The sequence below is a fragment of the Camelina sativa genome, chromosome 2 (genome assembly GCF_030686135.1).
Source record: "Camelina sativa cultivar CO46 ecotype springtype chromosome 2, ASM3068613v1".
Classification (NCBI taxonomy): domain Eukaryota; kingdom Viridiplantae; phylum Streptophyta; class Magnoliopsida; order Brassicales; family Brassicaceae; genus Camelina; species Camelina sativa.
In genome coordinates, this window is record NC_141881.1 from 5481853 (window position 1) to 5503782 (window position 21930).

The 21930-nt window shown below is 34.0% G+C and overlaps 3 protein-coding genes across 11 annotated transcripts; 2 read left to right on the forward strand and 1 right to left on the reverse strand.

The window, feature by feature from the left end:
- Positions 1–5849: 5849 nt before the first annotated feature.
- On the reverse strand, positions 5850–18198 carry LOC104722394 (uncharacterized). Of its 9 annotated transcripts, XR_015577777.1 has the most exons (13): positions 18050–18196; positions 17705–17937; positions 17532–17611; positions 17117–17349; positions 16947–17016; positions 11388–11457; positions 11134–11204; positions 10867–10925; positions 10679–10766; positions 10481–10543; positions 9604–9662; positions 6882–6938; positions 5850–6299 (listed from the first exon to the last, which is right to left on the reverse strand). XR_015577777.1 is itself a non-coding variant. In XM_087480905.1 (12 exons), exons 7-12 carry the CDS (start codon positions 10898–10900, stop codon positions 6292–6294), a joined length of 297 nt encoding a protein of 98 aa, XP_087337031.1. In that variant the 5' UTR covers positions 10901–10925; positions 11134–11204; positions 11388–11457; positions 16947–17016; positions 17117–17349; positions 17532–17937; positions 18050–18198; the 3' UTR covers positions 5850–6291. The 9 variants fall into 9 exon arrangements, 8 of the variants coding, with proteins under 8 accessions (XP_087337031.1, XP_087337034.1, XP_087337045.1 ...); XM_087480905.1 differs by having other exon boundaries at positions 10679–10775; positions 10888–10925; positions 17532–17937; positions 18050–18198; XM_087480908.1 differs by having other exon boundaries at positions 10679–10775; positions 10888–10925; positions 11130–11204; positions 17532–17937; positions 18050–18198.
- On the forward strand, positions 11041–14648 carry LOC147948322 (uncharacterized). The gene is made up of 9 exons (XM_087466312.1): positions 11041–11059; positions 11106–11231; positions 11347–11574; positions 11670–12107; positions 12202–12438; positions 12530–13129; positions 13219–13554; positions 13651–13834; positions 13931–14648. The coding sequence occupies exons 1-9, from the start codon at positions 11041–11043 to the stop codon at positions 14646–14648; spliced, it is 2886 nt and encodes a 961-aa protein (XP_087322438.1).
- On the forward strand, positions 14878–16446 carry LOC147948323 (uncharacterized). Its single transcript, XM_087466314.1, has 2 exons — positions 14878–15760; positions 15869–16446. The coding sequence occupies exons 1-2, from the start codon at positions 14893–14895 to the stop codon at positions 16444–16446; spliced, it is 1446 nt and encodes a 481-aa protein (XP_087322440.1). The 5' UTR covers positions 14878–14892.
- Positions 18199–21930: the final 3732 nt, after the last annotated feature.

Below are 21930 nucleotides of genomic sequence, written 5' to 3' on the forward strand. Positions count from 1 at the left end.
AAGAAAACATTGCTTAGAAGCTGTAAACAGCTATGTTAGTGTTTCTGGGGTTAAAATTTGTCTTAATCCAATGCAACTGACTAGTTATAGGAGTTTGAGATGGATGTGGAGAGTTTAAAAGCCACTTATACCCATTTTGTCCCAAACAGGCTAAAACCAAGAAAGCATTGCTTAGAAGCTGTAAACAGCTATGTTAGTGTTTATGGGGTTAAAATGTGTCTTAATCCAATGCAACTAACTAATTATAACAGTTTGAGATTGATGTGGAGAGTTTAAAAGCCACTTATACCCATTTTACCCAAAACAGGCTAAAACCAAGAAAACATTGCTTAGAAGCTGTAAACAGCTATGTTAGTGTTTCTCGGGTTAAAATTTGTCTTAATCCAATGCAACTGACTAGTTATAAGAGTTTGAGATGGATGCGGAGAGTTTAAAAGCCACTTATACCCATTTTGTCCCCCATTTTGTCCCAAAACAGGCTAAAACCAAGAAAACGCTTAGAAGCACTAAACAGCTTTGTTAGTGTTTCTGGGGTTAAAATGTGTCTTAATCCAATGCAACTAACTAATTATAAGATTTTGAGATTGATGTGGAGAGTTTAAAAGCCACTTATACCCATTTTGTCCCAAAACAGGCTAAAACCAAGAAAACATTGCTTAGAAGCTGTAAACAGCTATGTTAGTGTTTCTGGGGTCAAAATAAGTCTTAATCCAATGCAACTAACTAATTATAAGACTTTGAGATAGATGTGGAGAGTTTAAAAGCCACTTATACCCATTTTGTCCCAAAACATGCTAAAACCAAGAAAACATTGCTTAGAAGCTGTAAACAGCTATGTTAGTGTTTCTGGGGTTAAAATGTATCTTAATCCAATGCAACTGACTAGTTATAAGAGTTTGAGATGGATGTGGAGAGTTTAAAAACCACTTATACCCATTTTGTCCCAAAACAGGCTAAAACCAAGAAAGCATTGCTTAGAAGCTGTAAACAGCTATGTTAGTGTTAATGGGGTTAAAATGTGTCTTAATCCAATGCAACTAACTATTTATAAGAGTTTGAGATTGATGTGGAGAGTTTAAAAGCGACTTATACCCATTTTGTCCCAAAACAGGCTAAAACCAAGAAAACATTGCTTAGAAGCTGTAAACAGCTATGTTAGTGTTTCTGGGGTTAAAATTTGTCTTAAGCCAATGCAACTGACTAGCTATAAGAGTTTGAGATGGATGTGGATAGTTTAAAAGCCACTTATACCCATTTTGTCTCAAAACAGGCTAAAACCAAGAAACCATTGCTTAGAAGCACTAAACAGCTTTGTTAGTGTTTCTGGCTTTAAAATGTGTCTTAATCCAATGCAACTAACTAATTATAAGAGTTTGAGATACATGTGGAGAGTTTAAAAGTCACTTATACCCATTTTGTCCCAAAACATGCTAAAACCAAGAAAACATTGCTTAGAAGCTGTAAACAGCTATGTTAGTGTTTCTGGGGTCAAAATAAGTCTTAATCCAATGCAACTAACTAATTTTAAGACTTTGAGATAGATGTGGAGAGTTTAAAAGCCACTTATACCCATTATGTCCCAAAACATGCTAAAACCAAGAAAACATTGCTTAGAAGCTGTAAACAGCTATGTTAGTGTTTCTGGGGTTAAAATGTATCTTAATCCAATACAACTGACTAGTTATAAGAGTTTGAGATTGATGTGGGGAGTCTAAAAGCCACTTATACCCATTTTGTCCCAAAACAGGCTAAAACCAAGAAAACATTGCTTAGAAGCTGCAAACAGCTATGTTAGTGTTTCTGGGGTTAAAATTTGTCTTAATCCAATATAACTGACTAATTATAAGAGTTTGAGATTGATGTGGAGAGTTTAAAAGCCACTTATACCCATTTTGTCCCAAAACAGGCTAAAACCAAGAAAACATTGCTTAGAAGCTGTAAACAGCTATGTTAGTGTTTCTCGGGTTAAAATTTGTCTTAATCCAATGCAACTGACTAGTTATAAGAGTTTGAGATGGATGCGGAGAGTTTAAAAGCCACTTATACCCATTTTGTCCCCCATTTTGTCCCAAAACAGGCTAAAACCAAGAAAACGCTTAGAAGCACTAAACAGCTTTGTTAGTGTTTCTGGGGTTAAAATGTGTCTTAATCCAATGCAACTAACTAATTATAAGATTTTGAGATTGATGTGGAGAGTTTAAAAGCCACTTATACCCATTTTGTCCCAAAACAGGCTAAAACCAAGAAAACATTGCTTAGAAGCTGTAAACAGCTATGTTAGTGTTTCTGGGGTCAAAATAAGTCTTAATCCAATGCAACTAACTAATTATAAGACTTTGAGATAGATGTGGAGAGTTTAAAAGCCACTTATACCCATTTTGTCCCAAAACATGCTAAAACCAAGAAAACATTGCTTAGAAGCTGTAAACAGCTATGTTAGTGTTTCTGGGGTTAAAATGTATCTTAATCCAATGCAACTGACTAGTTATAAGAGTTTGAGATTATGTTGGGAGTCTAAAAGCCACTTATACCCATTTTGTCCCAAAACAGGCTAAAACCAAGAAAACATTGCTTAGAAGCTGTAAACAGCTATGTTAGTGTTTATGGGGTTAAAATTTGTCTTAATCCAATGCAACTGACTAGTTATAAGAGTTTGAGATGGATGTGGAGAGTTTAAAAACCACTTATACCCATTTTGTCCCAAAACAGGCTAAAACCAAGAAAGCATTGCTTAGAAGCTATAAACAGCTATGTTAGTGTTAATGGGGTTAAAATGTGTCTTAATCCAATGCAACTAACTATTTATAAGAGTTTGAGATTGATGTGGAGAGTTTAAAAGCGACTTATACCCATTTTGTCCCAAAACAGGCTAAAACCAAGAAAACATTGCTTAGAAGCTGTAAACAGCTATGTTAGTGTTTCTGGGGTTAAAATTTGTCTTAAGCCAATGCAACTGACTAGCTATAAGAGTTTGAGATGGATGTGGATAGTTTAAAAGCCACTTATACCCATTTTGTCCCAAAACAGGCTAAAACCAAGAAACCATTGCTTAGAAGCACTAAACAGCTTTGTTAGTGTTTCTGGCTTTAAAATGTGTCTTAATCCAATGCAACTAACTAATTATAAGAGTTTGAGATAGATGTGGAGAGTTTAAAAGTCACTTATACCCATTTTGTCCCAAAACATGCTAAAACCAAGAAAACATTGCTTAGAAGCTGTAAACAGCTATGTTAGTGTTTTTGGGGTTAAAATGTATCTTAATCCAATGCAACTGATTAGTTATAAGAGTTTGAGATTGATGTGGGGAGTCTAAAAGCCACTTATACCCATTTTGTCCCAAAACAGGCTAAAACCAAGAAAACATTGCTTAGAAGCTGCAAACAGCTATGTTAGTGTTTCTGGGGCTAAAATTTGTCTTAATCCAATGCAACTGACTAATTATAAGAGTTTGAGATTGATGTGGAGAGTTTAAAAGCCACTTATACCCATTTTGTCCCAAAACAGGCTAAAACCAAGAAAACGCTTAGAAGCACTAAACAACTTTGTTAGTGTTTCTGGGGTTAAAATGTGTCTTAATCCAATACAACTAACTAATTACAAGATTTTGAGATTGATGTGGAGAGTTTGAAAGCCACTTATACCCATTTTGTCCCAAAACAGGCTAAAACCAAGAAAACATTGCTTAGAAGCTGTAAACAGCTATGTTAGTGTTTCTGGGGTCAAAATAAGTCTTAATCCAATGCAACTAACTAATTTTAAGACTTTGAGATAGATGTGGAGAGTTTAAAAGCCACTTATACCCATTATGTCCCAAAACATGCTAAAACCAAGAAAACATTGCTTAGAAGCTGTAAACAGCTATGTTAGTGTTTCTGGGGTTAAAATGTATCTTAATCCAATACAACTGACTAGTTATAAGAGTTTGAGATTGATGTGGGGAGTCTAAAAGCCACTTATACCCATTTTGTCCCAAAACAGGCTAAAACCAAGAAAACATTGCTTAGAAGCTGCAAACAGCTATGTTAGTGTTTCTGGGGTTAAAATTTGTCTTAATCCAATATAACTGACTAATTATAAGAGTTTGAGATTGATGTGGAGAGTTTAAAAGCCACTTATACCCATTTTGTCCCAAAACAGGCTAAAACCAAGAAAACATTGCTTAGAAGCTGTAAACAGCTATGTTAGTGTTTCTGGGGTTAAAATTTGTCTTAATCCAATGCAACTGACTAGTTATAGGAGTTTGAGATGGATGTGGAGAGTTTAAAAGCCACTTATACCCATTTTGTCCCAAACAGGCTAAAACCAAGAAAGCATTGCTTAGAAGCTGTAAACAGCTATGTTAGTGTTTATGGGGTTAAAATGTGTCTTAATCCAATGCAACTAACTAATTATAACAGTTTGAGATTGATGTGGAGAGTTTAAAAGCCACTTATACCCATTTTACCCAAAACAGGCTAAAACCAAGAAAACATTGCTTAGAAGCTGTAAACAGCTATGTTAGTGTTTCTCGGGTTAAAATTTGTCTTAATCCAATGCAACTGACTAGTTATAAGAGTTTGAGATGGATGCGGAGAGTTTAAAAGCCACTTATACCCATTTTGTCCCCCATTTTGTCCCAAAACAGGCTAAAACCAAGAAAACGCTTAGAAGCACTAAACAGCTTTGTTAGTGTTTCTGGGGTTAAAATGTGTCTTAATCCAATGCAACTAACTAATTATAAGATTTTGAGATTGATGTGGAGAGTTTAAAAGCCACTTATACCCATTTTGTCCCAAAACAGGCTAAAACCAAGAAAACATTGCTTAGAAGCTGTAAACAGCTATGTTAGTGTTTCTGGGGTCAAAATAAGTCTTAATCCAATGCAACTAACTAATTATAAGACTTTGAGATAGATGTGGAGAGTTTAAAAGCCACTTATACCCATTTTGTCCCAAAACATGCTAAAACCAAGAAAACATTGCTTAGAAGCTGTAAACAGCTATGTTAGTGTTTCTGGGGTTAAAATGTATCTTAATCCAATGCAACTGACTAGTTATAAGAGTTTGAGATGGATGTGGAGAGTTTAAAAACCACTTATACCCATTTTGTCCCAAAACAGGCTAAAACCAAGAAAGCATTGCTTAGAAGCTGTAAACAGCTATGTTAGTGTTAATGGGGTTAAAATGTGTCTTAATCCAATGCAACTAACTATTTATAAGAGTTTGAGATTGATGTGGAGAGTTTAAAAGCGACTTATACCCATTTTGTCCCAAAACAGGCTAAAACCAAGAAAACATTGCTTAGAAGCTGTAAACAGCTATGTTAGTGTTTCTGGGGTTAAAATTTGTCTTAAGCCAATGCAACTGACTAGCTATAAGAGTTTGAGATGGATGTGGATAGTTTAAAAGCCACTTATACCCATTTTGTCTCAAAACAGGCTAAAACCAAGAAACCATTGCTTAGAAGCACTAAACAGCTTTGTTAGTGTTTCTGGCTTTAAAATGTGTCTTAATCCAATGCAACTAACTAATTATAAGAGTTTGAGATAGATGTGGAGAGTTTAAAAGTCACTTATACCCATTTTGTCCCAAAACATGCTAAAACCAAGAAAACATTGCTTAGAAGCTGTAAACAGCTATGTTAGTGTTTTTGGGGTTAAAATGTATCTTAATCCAATGCAACTGACTAGTTATAAGAGTTTGAGATTGATGTGGGGAGTCTAAAAGCCACTTATACCCATTTTGTCCCAAAACAGACTAAAACCAAGAAAACATTGCTTAGAAGCTGCAAACAGCTATGTTAGTGTTTCTGGGGCTAAAATTTGTCTTAATCCAATGCAACTGACTAATTATAAGAGTTTGAGATTGATGTGGAGAGTTTAAAAGCCACTTATACCCATTTTGTCCCAAAACAGGCTAAAACCAAGAAAACATTACTTAGAAGCTGTAAACAGCTATGTTAGTGTTTCTGGGGTTAAAATTTGTCTTAATCCAATGCAACTGACTAGTTATAGGAGTTTGAGATGGATGTGGAGAGTTTAAAAGCCACTTATACGCATTTTGTCCCAAAGAGGCTAAAACCAAGAAAGCATCTATACTATTAATTGGGGAGTACAAAACAGAAAAAAAAAAAACTTTTGGCAAAAAATGCCATATAATACCCCTACGGCAGAAAACAAGGAAGAAGAAAGAAAAAAAAAATTTAAGGGCAAGTAGGTAAATTAAAAGTGCAAACGGACGCGGATCATTAGTGTTTGGCATTAGGTCATTCGGATCCGGTTTAAGCTACAACTGAATCCAAACATATTATTCCTCATATACCTGCGAGCAAGAGATAAATATGACAAAAGATAATTAGGAAACAACCATATCAACGGTTTGATCCCATTAAAACCCAAAAAAAATCTGATTACTCGAAATTCCCGTTTATAGCAACTAACCAGTTTTATTTATTAAATTAATGTCCAAATCAAGAATAATAAAACCCCGAAACTTAAATATTATCAAAACTAACATAATCATACTCTATCATTTCCATAATCTTCAAATCAACATTCAAAATAGCATACGTATAAACATTCAATCATGAAGATCATATCAAAACATTAACTGCAAATATTAACAGTTAATCACATATATTCGCTTACCAAACAATCACAACAACCATTTCGATTTCACTACCTTTTATAATTACTTATTTAATAGCATTTATCAAAAATCTAAACTAAAAACAGAAATATCGTATCAAACCCAAAATCAAATCAACAAACAAAATATCTCATATTCAATGTGACAAATATTCGACCTTTAAACCAAACCCAACTTCAAATATCTATATAAACTATACAATATATTGCAAATCTTAAAAATCATCAAACCTACGAAAAGAGAATAGAGATTTACCTTCGATTAACTCATGGCTGCCATGAATGGATTCACAAATGTTTCGGACCTCAAGGCCTACAAGACATCGTGGAAAATCAAAGTCAGGATCGTCCACACATGGAAACAATACACGACATACGCCGGAGAAACTATAGAAATGATTCTGGCTGATTTTCAAGTAAGTTTCTTGATTTCTCCTTATAACTTATAAACATATATACTTCAAACCAGAAAGTTAACTAATGTTCTAATGTTTTTTCAATTATGTTATTATAGGGAGACCTCATTCATGCTACTATTAAGAAGCAGCAATTCAACAAACACCAAAGACTTATTGTTTTTGGTGACTGGCGAATTATCGAGAACTTTCAGCTGTCAAGATCAACAGGGAAGTTCCGGGCAACAAAGCATCAATACAGGATGACAATCATGAACTCGACCATCATAAGCCGATGTGATTCTGTTTCAAATGATTTTTATTTGGATCTAGCTTCTTTCGATAATATACTCGCTGATGATGGATTGAATGAACACATTCTAATTGGTACGTTAATATATGGTTTAGTTTTATATGAATGGTTTGAATTACTATCCTATTTTATTACTTGAATAACATAAATTCCCCTACTTTAGATGTTGTTGGACAGGTTGTTTCCTGTGGAGAAATGAAAACCTCAGAGCTTAATGACAAACCCAAAAAGAGATTAGAGGTTATCCTTCGAGATACAAGGTAACAAGACTATAATAGATATTTTGCTATTAATTAATCATCTCAGTGACTAACGTGTTTATTAATTTTTGTGGTATTACAGTGACCAGCGTTTGTCATGCACCCTTTGGGGGAAGTTTGCTGACAAAATGTGGACAGCATGTCATGAGGCAAATGAGGCAATAGTCACATGTTTGATCCGATGTGCAAAGATTAACACATACAATGGTATGTGTTTATAGAGTATTTATACTTGGTATTTACGGAATTATGTGTAGGGTTCTTAATGTTTTCTTGACAATTTTTGTAGGAGAAAGAACCATTTCAAATGCCTTTGATATGTCGTTGCTGCTAATCAATGCCGAAGACTACCCTGCTGTTCAAGATTTTGTCATCAAGTACTATTCCACATTTCGTAATTTATAGATTTTGTGTCAATATACTATATTTAATATAGAAATCAATGTTTATACAATGTTTATGCAATTGTTTTCTAACTACTATACAGGCTTCCACAAGATGAATTGAAGATTACTTTCGGTGAAAGGAATTTTGATTGTCTAAAGCCTAAACATGAGAATGATGATTACCTCAACCAGTTTCCATGAAGTTCTATTTCAGATCTTCTTGAAGCTCAGATGGTAATTACGATAGCTTATTAACTAGATGTAGTTCTGATTTGAAACATTTCTGATTTGCTATTTTGTGTTATAGGAGGGGAAATTCAAAATCTATTGTAGTATCTACCACATTGATATGGAGTTTGGGTGGTATTACTTTACTTGTGTTAAGTGTAAGGGAACATGTTTGAGGGTACCGAAAAAAGAGAATGAAATCATAACCAAAAACAAAAAAAGTCTCTTTGAGTGCAAGAGTTGCAACCTAGATGTTTCGAAGGTTGTATGCAGGTACTTGATTTCTATACTTTATATTTACAGCTTTGTTAACATATAAATCAAGGAAATGTTAGAAGATGCTTTGGTTATTGATTTTGTCTATTCTAGGTATAAACTCGTGCTTGATGTCATGGATAGCTCTGGGGAGACAAAGTTTATTCTTTTTGACAACAATGCTATAAAGATAGTGAATCAAACTACTACAGATGTACTTGGGGGTGAATATGATGAGGTAACTGATTGTTATTTAGGTGGTAATTGACCATTTTCTCATGATATTGATAATTTAAACAAACTTTACTATTAATATATTCTCAGATTCAGGATCCTACTATTGTTCCACCTGCTTTGCAAGCTTTGGTTGGAAAGTCATTCTTATTCCTAGCTTCTGTTGCAACCGCTAACATTGTTGATGGTAAAGAGACTTATAAGGTTTCTTATGTTGAGATGGGTGACAAGAGTAGATGTTTTGATAATATTGAAGAATCGGACTTACCGAATGATCCTACGGATATGATCTCTAATGAAGTTAAGGTAAAAAACGTTTTCTTTTAAGTTTTTTTCAAAAAAAAAATAAAACATGTTCTTTAATTTAAACATCTCAATTTTCAGGAACAGACGAATAGCAATGTTAATGGGACATCTGTGACCACACCCTCATCCAAACGTAAAGAGGATTCGAATGATGATGCCACAACACAATCTTCAACCTCAAAGAAGCAGTGTTTACCATCAATCAGTCAGGCAATAGAAGCAAATGAAAAGATTCAAGGAGAGGAGGAAAAGATTGAAGGAGAGGAAGAGAAGATTCAAGGAGAGGAAGACAACATTCAAGGAAAGGTGGACGCGGGGCCTTAAGTTTTTAAGCGGATCGTGAAGTGTTTCAATTTATTAGTTGGTTTTCTGTTTAGTATCAAATAAACTAGGATGGTTTTTTTTAGTTTTAACTTAGAATATTCATTTCGAATACTCTAAGTTTAAGCTTTTTTCCATGCTAGACATTTCTAAGTTTTCATTGTTACATTTAATTTTCATGAGATTTACAAAAAAAAAAAAAATGCTTTGTCTTTGAAACACTTACTGGTATTATTAATATTAGTGAAAAAAATAATGATTGTAGTCTACTCAAACATACCTGTTGGGAAAAAAAAATCAGGCTGAATGTACCAAAACCTTTGTGAAGAACTCATAAACCTACATAGAGAAACAAGTTTAGTAGAATAATTTAAAATACGTAGCATAATTATATAAAAACCACAGAACATAGAAACAAAGAAAAATTACTAACTAAACACATAGAACAAACAATAATTAAAGTGTAATGAAAAATAACTCATGAAGTGTCGACAGAAAATTGTTTTAAATAAGATGATCACACAAAATCACAGAAATCCTTTTCCCTCACTGAGTAGATTACGATTAGAATAGATTTGCAATTATCACAGAATATTAAGGCTTAAAAGAGGAATTTATGTCAACAACTAATTTTGGGAATAAATCAAATCAGATATTATCATGCTTTCTAACCAAATAATTTAATATGTGATAACCAATTCTTCAGATTACGAGTAAAACAATATTAGCAATGACCACAAAATATTAAGGCGGGAAAGAGGAATTTATGGGATCACATAATATTAAGGCGGGAAAGAGGAATTTAAGTCTATTTAACTAATTATAGGAATAAATCAATTCAGAAATTAAGATGCTTTCTAAACAACTAAATTGATATGCCATAACTAATTCTTCAGATTTTAAGGTTTTAAAAAACATAAGAAAATATAATAAGCTTCCTCATCGTTGAAAAATTTAGTTGTATATTGTCAAAATGAAGAAGAGAAAAAATGAGCTCCAATGCGGATCTCAAAAGAACACACAAAGCAGTTTTATAAAAAAACGAAAGTCACAATTCAAGGATGAAAACCTCAATCCTAATACAGTCAGTAATCAAGGTGCAGTCATTCAAGTTGAAGCAGTTTTCAAAAGACTTTTCGATGGTTTGAATCACAAACCTGATAATGCAAAAAAAGTTTCTCATCTTCACCCGAATCACCCACATGTGCTTAGCTTCCACTCTGGTATGACCATTGTAGATATGTTAAATATACTTAGAAATAATTTAAACATGTTATCTAAAACTGTTTATTTTAATAGGATCTTCTACTAGGACTGCATCAAAATCAAGACCAGTGTTGTCAGATGTTACAAACCTGCTTGGCAGTCCCAACCGTAACAAACATGCGGCAGCAGCAAAACGTATAGCCACACACCAAAGTATCAAAGATGGGAAGCTTGAATCTGCAATGACTAGACAAGGTTTGTGTTAGTTCATAAATAACCATGAATATAAAAGCTATCGTTTAATTGCTACACTTAAGTGTTATTCATATTCAGGTACCTTCCTTCCTCATGATATTACCTTGCCCAACCATTCACAAATTGCGGAAGATACTCCACCTAACAAACAAAGACAAACCAGCAGGATATTTAAACAACTTAGTCCTCCATCAGTAAATAGCAAACAAGGTACTACATATAATGTTTATCAACTGTAGTGATTTGAAAATGTTTAATGACTGTTCACTTAGTAGGTAATCATCTTTACTGTTATAATTAACTAATCTGTCTCTGTTATAGCATCAAGAGGAAAAGGAGTATTACTTACTAGACCAAAAACACAGTTTCGTCTTGCAAAATTCCTTGCTAGACCTAAACCAAATGCTATTCCGATTCCAGCTGCAACATTCACAGAAGGAGACGTTAGCATCCACAACCAACACATACAAATAGGAACGAACACAAAGTCATGTGATTTACATAAGTATTGATTTTACGTGGTTGCAAGTTTATTTTTAATACAAACTTCATTTGAAAAAAGAAAATGAAGAAGCTAATGGAGATAGAGAGCAACAAACATACCAATGCAGTAGCAGTTCGGACGATGGTTATTCAGAAGACTCAGAAGGCGAAAATGGTGTTGAAGATGTTCCTGCAGATGTTATTAAAGGATATCAGATTTTGGACATATTAGATGAAAGTTTGATAAAAGCATTTGGTTCCAAATCAAAAAAGACTCCTACACCTAAAGCTAAGAAAAAAGCGACAGGTAGATATCATTTAATATGTGCTACGATTGTTAGTATTGATGAGTTATGAGTTAAGTATTTTGTAATATTAACAAATATTTTATACTATATGCAGAGTATCTTGACCATGGCGATCCTGATTTTACATGTTCATATTGTGGAGCTATTATGTGGTATGGGGAGCAGATTAATAGGCACAAGAGAGATAAAAATCCTACTTTCACACAATGTTGTTTGCAAGGATCTGTTAAACTTCCTTTTCTACATAATCAGCCTGAGTTGTTATTTGCGTTGTTAATAAATGATGACGAATTGAGTAGACATTTCAGAGAAAATATCATAGCATACAACATGATTTTTTCATTCACATCACTTGGTGGGTGTTGCGAAAACTCAGTTGTGAAAGGTCGTGGTCCTAACATGTTCCAGATACAAGGAGAGAACTATCATCTACTTGGTAGTTTGAAGCCTACAGACGGTGATTTTCCAAAGTTTTCACAATTGTATATTGTAGATACAGAGAATGAGGTTGAAAACAGAGCTGGCATTCTAGGTATGTTAAACACCAATGTCTAATGAATATCTACACATTACAAAATAAAATAATTAACTGATTGTTTTTTTTTTCAGTAAAGCAAAAAATTCAGGAAAATATAAAAAAAAACAGAAGTTAAGACATGATGTGATTGCTGCTATAATCAAGATGCTAGATGCTGTGAACCCTTATGTTGAAAACTTTAGATTAGCTAAAGAGCGGCTAGATACTAATCCTGAAGAAAGTTTTCACATGAGAATTGTTAGTGATCGTCAAAAAGATGGACGAAACTATGATGTACCGACATCATCAGAGGTTGCTGCATTAATTCCAGGAGACTCAGGACATTGTGATTGAAGAGAAATCAGGAGAATTACAAAGAATAAGTGAAATACATCCAGCCTATCTTGCTCTACAATATCCTTTGTTGTTTCCTAAAGGTGAGGATGGTTATAGACCAGGAATACTAAAAGGACCTGGAGGTTGCAAAAAAAATCAAAAGAATCGAGATCCGGAGAAAGAGAGGAAGTGCATCAGTATGCGCCAATGGTTTGCATTCCGTATACAGGAGAGGAAGAATGAATCACATAGTCTGTTAATGTCCAAAAGATTGTTCCAGCAATTCTTAGTGGATGCTTATACGACTATAGAGACTAACAGGTTAACTTTTCTCAAGCTAAATCAGTCAGCTTTGAGGGCTGCTAATTATAATACGGTGAAGGATGCTGCAAATCAAGGAAACACAGATTTGAATGACCAAGGGACCAAATGCTACTTGCCAGCTTCTTTTGTTGGTGGACCTAGATATATGAGAAATATGTATCTAGATGCAATGGCAGTTTGTAAGTATTATGGATTTCCTGATCTATTCATTACATTCACTTGCAACCCTAAATGGCCTGAGCTGGTTCGATTTTGTGAAGCAAGAAAATTGAATATTGATGATAGGCCTGAGATTATTAGCAGAGTGTTCAAGATGAAGCTCAACTCTTTAATGGATGATCTAACAAAAAAACATATGTTAGGACGGACAGTCTCATGTAAGTCTCCGTATGAAGCTATTTGTGTTTATACATTTTTCTAACTTTCTGATGTTTTATTAATATGGATTTGTTTGCGTGTTTTTTAGCAATGTATACCATTGAGTTCCAGAAGAGAGGACTTCCCCATGCGCATATTTTGTTATGGATGCACCCAGATTCTAAGTTGCCAAAATCAGAAGACATCGACAAGATTATATCCGCTGAAATCCCAGACAAGCATAAAGAACCCGAGCTTTATGAGATGGTTAAGGAAATGATGATTCACGGACCATGTGGGGCTGCCAATATGAATTCACCATGTATGGACGAAGGGAAATGTACAAAGTTTTTCCCCAAAAAAAATGTTGATGAGACAGCAGTTGATAAAGAAGGATTTCCAGTTTACAGAAGGCGGAAAACAAAACATTTTATTGAGAAGAATGGTTTTAAGTGTGACAATCGCTATGTTATTCCATATAACAAAGTGTTGTTACTAAGATATCGGGCTCATCTTAATGTTGAGTGGTGCAACCAAACAGGTTCTATCAAATATTTATTCAAGTACATTACTAAAGGGCCTGATCGTGTATCAGCTGTTGTTGAGCCATCTTCAACAGAAAAAGTACAGAACAAGAAAGCTAACAAAGTAAGAAAGGAGACTCCGGTTCAAAATACTGAAGGTAGTGGTACTGTTGATGAAATAAAAGATTTCTTCAATGGCAGGTAAATACTTATATTATCTGTATTATTTGATCATACTGAATCAGACCAGAAATTTGAGAAAAATTTAGCTTATGATGACCGAATTTGTAATGGCAGGTATGTTTCAGCTTGCGAAGCTGGTTGGAGAATATTAAAAAATCCCATAACGTACAGGTCCACATCAGTTCAAAGGTTGTCTTTTCACCTAGAAGGGAAGCACCTAATATATTTCAAGGGTGATGATGAAGTAGAAACAGTTTTGGAGAGGGGAGAGTTAGTGAATTCTATGTTCCTCGCTTGGTTTGAGTTATGCAAAGTTAGTGAATTGGCGAAAACAAAAACATATGCGCAAATCCCTGAGTTTTTCACATGGGATGGGAAGAAAAAGAAGTTTAATTTAAGAAAGAGGCCAGGTATGGCAATTGGAAGGATTAACTACGTTCCAATTGGTTTCGAAGATGGATATTATCTACGAGTCCTTCTTAATACTATCACAGGACCTGAGTGCTTTGATGACATTAAAACTGTTGAAGGAGTCGTCTATGAAACTTACAAAGAGGCATGTTTTGCTTTAGGGTTGCTAGACAATGATCAAGAATATATAGATGATATAGTGAGAACAAGTTTTTGGGGTACTGGAAACTACTTACGTCGTCTATTCGCTGTAATGCTACAATCTAATAGTTTATCTCAACCAGAAGTTGTTTGGGAAAAAACATGGTCTCTTTTAACTGAAGATATAGAGATGAGACGGAGAGTATACTTCAACCGACCAGGTAAAACATCAATCTTTTATAATCATTACAGTGTCTATTATGTGCGAGTTATAATCTAGGTCTGATTTAGGATTTTCTTTTTGATTTTGTGAAGATCTTATTCTATCCGATGAAGATAAGCAGAGGTTTGGTTTACTCGAAATAGACAGCATATTAAAGGGCAATGGAACAAGGTTGTCAGCCTTTGCCACAATGCCTACACTTCCAGAAGATATAATTGATGATACTAATGTGTTGATTGTTGATGAGAGAGACTATGACCGGAAAGAGCAGCAAGAAAAACATGATTCATGGTTAAAGTGCATGACAGACGAGCAAAAAAACATATACACAGAGATCATGGAAGCAGTGGATCAGGAAATGGGCGGTGTGTTCTTTGTCTATGGATTTGGTGGAACTGGTAAAACCTTCCTATATAAAACTCTATCAGCAGGATTAAGAGCCAGAGGATCAATCGTCTTAAACGTTGCGTCCAGTGGCATTGCTTCTCTATTGTTAGCAGGTGGAAGGTCAGCACATTCTAGGTTTGGAATTCCTATTAATCCGCATGAAAGTAGTGTTTGTACAATGACTCCGGGTTCAGATCAAGCACATCTGGTGGAAGAAGCATCTTTGATAATATGGGACGAAGCTCCAATGATGAGCAAACACTGTTTTGAATCGTTAGATAGAAGTCTCTCGGATATTATAAAAGGAGCTGGTAATCGACCTTTTGGTGGAAAAGTTGTTGTATTTGGTGGAGATTTCAGGCAGGTGCTACCCATCATCCCAAATGCAGGAAGAGCAGAAATCTGTATGAGTGCACTAAATGCTTCTTATCTGTGGAAGCATTGTAAAGTATTGAAGTTGACCAAGAACATGAGGCTTCTTGCGAATAATTTGAGTCCTACAGCAACTAAAGAAGTAAAGGATTTCTCAGAATGGATACTAAAAGTTGGTGATGGAAAGATTTCTGAACCTAACGATGGTGAAGTGCTAATAGATATCCCCGAAGAGTTTTTAATCACATCCGCAGATGATCCTATTGAGGTAATAAGCAGAGAGGTTTATGGAGATCCTAAATATTTGAAAGATAATGATGATCCTAAATTCTTTCAAGAAAGAGCAATCTTATGTCCAACCAATGAGGATGTTGGCATAATCAATGAGTATATGCTTGATCAGCTTGAAGGTTAGTAATATTTGTTTTTAAAATATTCATGTTTCTAAAAGATGTTACTTTTTGTCAAAGATCTAATATATATACAAACACTTTGTGTATGTTGACTTTGATTTGTAGGTGAAGAAAGAACTTACCTAAGTTCAGATTCTATTGATCCAGCTGATAAACGTTTTGAAAATAATCCAGTGCTTACACCCGATTTCTTAAATAGCCTAAAGGTATCTGGAGTTCCAAATCATAAAATTAGATTGAAGGTGGGTTGTCCAGTAATGTTGTTAAGGAATATAGATCCAAGAGGAGGGCTAATGAATGGAACAAGGTTGCAGATCACACAATTGGCTGAGTTTGTTTTGGAAGCTATTGTGATTACAGGAGACAGAGTCGGCGACAAAATACTCATTCCAAGGATATTGCTCACTCCTTCAGATACTAAACTACCATTCAAAATGCGGCGAAGACAGTTACCTTTAGTTGTTGCTTTTGCAATGACTATTAACAAAAGTCAGGGACAGTCTTTAGATTATGTTGGGTTGTATTTGCCGAGGCCATGTTTTTCACATGGTCAGCTTTATGTGGCAGTTTCAAGAGTGACTAATAAAAAAGGACTGAAGGTTTTGATTGTAGATAAAGAAGGAAAACCACAGAAGGAAACAATGAACGTCGTATTCAAGGAAGTTTTTCAGAATTTGAAATGAGTGGTTTCATGTAGGAAAAAGTCGTTTCCGAAGGTAACTGTTATTCATTCAAATTAATAGTATAAATAGATGAATATGTACTTTAAATCTAAACTGTGCTTATGAAAACTTTTTTCTGGGCTGTGTTATAATAACAGGAAGTTTACAAATGAGGAAAAGACTGACGAATTTGGTGAAGTGGAGAAATATAATGAGTGAAAGAGTTTTGTGGATTGGTATGCTTTATAGCAGATGTTTTGTGTTAAAGATTTAGGATGAGACAGTAATAATTTAGTATGGTTTTTTTATGTTTGAACTAAACATACTGTGTTAGTAGTAGGTTAAGTCTCAAACTTTTTTCCATACTATTGAAACTTTTCTTTAATGGTATTTTATAATAACGACTATTGTTAACATTTATAAATTTAGAAACTACTTACTTTAAACAACCAATTCCCAATACCAGCAGAAACAAAGATGTCGAATAAAAACTTGAATAACTTACAAGGATATTAACTTACCAGGATTGTGTAGTGCTTGGTACTGATCTCCACCTCCAAAACTACCAAGTTGTTTAAACTTACGCAAGACCTAGATTTACCATGCAAAATAAACAAATTCTGTATTAGATTTATTAATAGAAAATGATTAATAGAGACAGTGTTAAACTATAGTAAATTTGCTTTCTTACCAGAGTTAAAAACCATTTGCAAAGCAAAAGGTATTCAATACACCAATATGTTCAGAGTCCTTCTTCCATCCAATTGGTGTGTTCAATGAGTGTCTAATTCGAAGAATTTAACCCTGTCCAGACGATACAAAAACATCAATAATGACCAAAAACCAGATAACGAAGAGTGTATAGACAGAATTAGAAAGAGTTTTGTTTTCTTATCTTCCTTTTAGGCTTCTTTATTTGTTTTCCTGTATTTTAAGAACAAATCAACAAACAAGAGTACAGAAAATTCAACAGTTTAGTATAGATATGAGAAGATATCAGCAGAAACGGTTTAAGGTTTCTTAAAATAACTACTTAACAATACCAGCAGAAAACACAAATTTACACCGAATTAAAACTTTATTAACTTATTTGGATAGTAACTTACCGTGAGTGAGGTTAGGTTTCCTCTTTACTACACATCCCATTTTGTTGTGATTGTTGAAACTTAGGCCAACACCAGTTTTACTCGCACAAAACAAAAAAAATGGAACATTAGTTTTGTTAAAAGAAAATGAACATTATAGTAAGTGTTCAACTAAAATTTTTTTGCTTTCTTACCTTTCATTTGAAAACTTTATGCAAAGCAATTAATAGTGAATACACCAGTATTCACTAACACCTCCTTCAATCCAATTGCCGAGTCCAATGATCGTCTAACTCAAAGAAATTATAGACTGACCAAACAAAAACAAAATATCAGTGTTTTTAATTCATCAGACTGGATGTATAAGCACGAATCGAAAGAGTTTTTCCTTATCTTTTAGTTACGCTTCTTTAGTTGTTTTCCTTAGCTGAGATCAAACCAACAAAGAGGAGAACATAAAAATTCAATATTAAGTATAGATATTGATTCTATTTAAATAAAAAAGAGAAAAATTTATAAGTTTTGTAAATAGATACAACCTGTAGAAGAAGATCCTTTTTGCGATCCAGTCCACACCAATGCTACATACAAAATAGAACAAGTAAATTAGAAATCAATATCAAAAATATTTGAATTTCGGATTAAATCATAATAGATGTATAAACACGAAAGGGTTTTGTGCTTATCTTTTATTTTAGCCTTCTTTGTTTGGTTTCCTGTTTTTTTAGAACAAATCAACAAATAACATTTGGTTTAAAAATTCAATAGTATAGAATGATTGATTCAATACTAACAAAAAAAGGAAAAATAACCATTTGGAAATAGATTCAAACCTGTAGAAGGAGATCCATATCGGATTCATTATTTTTGGAAACCAGATCGACGCTACATACATAATAGAACAAATATATTATAAATCTACACCGAATCTTGATAATTGAAAAGACGAATCTATAAATAAAAGATCGACTTATTACCTTATCCATTGAAGTAGAAATCAGAGAACTGCAAAAAGACAGATTATCCAATAAATCCGATCATGTTGGTTTAAGTGGGATTCCATACTGGTAATAGAAGAAGCTTCAGAGATTTTCGGATATATTCGATCTATATTGCTAGGGATCGATTTTTTCGCAACACCGACAATTCTCTCTGTATCTCGCCTTTTTGTTTTTTTTCTCTGTCTCTTTGGTAACTCCGCACAATTGAGAAGAAGATAAATTTCTTCATGGGCCGTGATCGAATTTGTAAAAACCCATATATACTTATACTCACGTGGCCCATTAAAATTTATGGATCCCAAATAATAAGTATAGATATATGTTTCATTATCTATACTACAATACAATATCTTTTTGCATATATTAATAAGATGTTTCATGAAAATTAAATGTATTTCAGATTATAAGATTTAAAGAAATTGAAAAGGTTAAAAAAATTTATAAAAAAACCCGCACGTACGTGCGGGTCGTATCCTAGTTGCTTAGAAGCTGTAAACAGCTATGTTAGTGTTTATGGGGTTAAAATGTGTCTTAATCCAATGCAACTAACTAATTATAAGAGTTTGAGATTGATGTGGAGAGTCTAAAAGCCACTTATACCCATTTTGTCCCAAAACAGGCTAAAACCAAGAAAACATTGCTTAGAAGCTGTAAACAGCTATGTTAGTGTTTCTGGGGTTAAAATTTGTCTTAATCCAATGCAACTGACTAGTTATAAGAGTTTGAGATGGATGTGGAGAGTTTAAAAGCCACTTATACCCATTTTGTCCCAAAACAGGCTAAAATCAAGAAAACGCTTAGAAGCACTAAACAGCTTTGTTAGTGTTTATGGGGTTAAAATGTGTCTTAATCCATTGCAACTAACTAATTATAAGATTTTGAGATTGATGTGGAGAGTTTAAAAGCCACTTATACCCATTTTGTCCCAAAACAGGCTAAAACCAAGAAACCATTGCTTAGAAGCACTAAACTGCTTTGTTAGTGTTTATGAGGTTAAAATGTGTCTTAATCCAATGCAACTAACCAATTATAAGAGATTGAGATAGATATGGAGAGTTTAAAAGCCACTTATACCCATTATGTCCTAAAACAGGCTAAAACCAAGAAAGCATTGCTTAGAAGCACTTAACAGCTTTGTTAGTGTTTCTGGGGTTAAAATGTATCTTAATCCAATGCAACTGACTAGTTATAAGAGTTTGAGATTGATGTGGGGAGTCTAAAAGCCACTTAAAAGCCACTTATACCCATTTTGTACCAAAACAAGCTAAAACCAAGAAAACATAGCTTAGAAGCTGTAAACAGCTATGTTAGTGTTTCTGGGGTTAAAATGTGTCTTAATCCAATGCAACTGACTAGTTATAAGAGTTTGAGATGGATGTGGAGAGTTAAAAAGCCACGTATACCCATTTTGTCCCAAAACAGGCTAAAACCAAGAAAACATTGCTTAGAAGCAGTAAACAGCTTTGTTAGTGTTTCTGGGGTTAAAATGTGTCTTAATCCAATGCAACTAACTAATTATAAGAGTTTGAGATAGATGTGGAGAGTTTAAAAGCCACTTATACCCATTTTGTCCCAAAACAGGCTAAAACCAAGAAAACCTTGCTTAGAAGCACTAAACAGCTTTGTTAGTGTTTCTGGGGTTTAAATGTGTCTTAATCCAATGCAACTGACTAATTATAAGAGTTTGAGATTGATGTGGAGAATTTAAAAGCCACTTATACCCATTTTGTCCCAAAATAGGGTAAAACCAAGAAAACATTGGTGAGAAGCTGTAAACAGATATGTTAGTGTTTCTGGGGTTAAAATGTGTCTTAATCCAATGCAACTGACTAGTTATAAGAGTTTGAGATTGATGTGGGGAGTTTAAAAGCCACTTATACCCATTTTGTCCCAAAACAGGCTAAAACCAAGAAAACATTGCTTAGAAGCACTAAACAGCTTTGTTAGTGTTTATGGGGTTAAAATGTGTCTAAATCCAATGCAACTAACTAATTATAAGACTTTGATACAGATGTGGAGAGTTTAAAAGCCACTTATACCCATGATGTTCCAAAACAGGCTAAAACCAAGAAAACATTGCTTAGAAGCTGTAAACAGCTATGTTAGTGTTTCTGGGGTTAAAATGTATCTTAATCCAATGCAACTCACTAGTTATAAGAGTTTGAGATTGATGTGGGGAGTTTAAAAGCCACTTATACCCATTTTGTCCCAAAACAGGCTAAAACCAAGAAAACATTGCTTAGAAGCACTAAACAGCTTTGTTAGTGTTTATGGGGTTAAAATGTGTCTAAATCCAATGCAACTAACTAATTATAAGACTTTGAGATAGATGTGGAGAGTTTAAAAGCCACTTATACCCATGATGTCCCAAAACAGGCTAAAACCAAGAAAACATTGCTTAGAAGCTGTAAACAGCTATGTTAGTGTTTCTGGGGTTAAAATGTATCTTAATCCAATGCAACTGACTAGTTATAAGAGTTTGAGATTGATGTGGGGAGTTTAAAAGCCACTTATACCCATTTTGTCCAAAAACAGGCTAAAACCAAGACAACATTGCTTAGAAGCTGTAAACAGCTATGTTAGTGTTTCTGGGGTCAAAATAAGTCTTAATCCAATGCAACTAACTAATTATAAGACTTTGAGATAGATGTGGAGAGTTTAAAAGCTACTTATACCCATTTTGTCCCAAAACATGCTAAAACCAAGAAAACATTGGTTAGAAGCTGTAAACAGCTATGTTAGTGTTTATGGGGTTAAAATGTATATTAATCCAATGCAACTGACTAGTTATAAGAGTTTGAGATTGATGTGGGGAGTTTAAAAGCCACTTATACCCATTTTGTCCCAAAACAGGCTAAAACCAAGAAAACATTGCTTAGAAGCACTAAACAGCTTTGTTAGTGTTTATGGGGTTAAAATGTGTCTAAATCCAATGCAACTAACTAATTATAAAAGTTTGAGATAGATGTGGAGAGTTTAAAAGCCACTTATACACATTTTATCCCAAAACAGGTTAAAACCAAGAAAACATTGCTTAGAAGCTGTAAATAGCTATGTTAGTGGGGTTAAAATGTGTCTTAATCCAATGGTACTGACTAATTATAAAAGTTTGAGATGGATGTGGAGAGTTTAAAAGCCACTTATACCCATTTTGTCCCATAACAGGCTAAAACCAAGAAAACATTGCTTAGAAGCTGTAAACAGCTATGTTAATGTTTCTGGGGTTAAAATGTGTCTTAATCCAATGCAACTGACTAGTTATAAGAGTTTGAGATGGATGTGGAGAGTTTAAAAGCCACTTATACCCATTTTGTCCCAAAATAGGCTAAAACCAAGAAAAACATTGCTTAGATGCACTAAACAGATTTGTTAGTGTTTCTGGGGTTAAAATGTGTCTTAATCCAATGCAACTAACTAAT

Excerpts from the sequence above, each read along its gene's own strand:
- LOC104722394 (XM_087480896.1), bottom strand. The coding sequence starts at position 10,900 with ATGGTTGGGCAAGGTAATATCATGAGGAAGGAAG. Across the intron at positions 10,776-10,866 it reads TAATATCATGAGGAAGGAAG|TCATTGCAGATTCAAGCTTC; the intron begins GTACCTGAATAT and ends AACCTTGTCTAG. Across the intron at positions 10,544-10,678 it reads CGGTTGGGACTGCCAAGCAG|AGTGGAAGCTAAGCACATGT; the intron begins GTTTGTAACATC and ends TGGTCATACCAG.
- LOC147948322 (XM_087466312.1), top strand. Across the intron at positions 11,232-11,346 it reads ATTCACAGAAGGAGACGTTA|AAAATGAAGAAGCTAATGGA; the intron begins GCATCCACAACC and ends ATTTGAAAAAAG. Across the intron at positions 13,130-13,218 it reads GTTAGGACGGACAGTCTCAT|CAATGTATACCATTGAGTTC; the intron begins GTAAGTCTCCGT and ends CGTGTTTTTTAG.
- LOC147948323 (XM_087466314.1), top strand. The coding sequence starts at position 14,893 with ATGACAGACGAGCAAAAAAACATATACACAGAGATCATGGAAGCAGTG. Across the intron at positions 15,761-15,868 it reads TATGCTTGATCAGCTTGAAG|GTGAAGAAAGAACTTACCTA; the intron begins GTTAGTAATATT and ends TTTGATTTGTAG.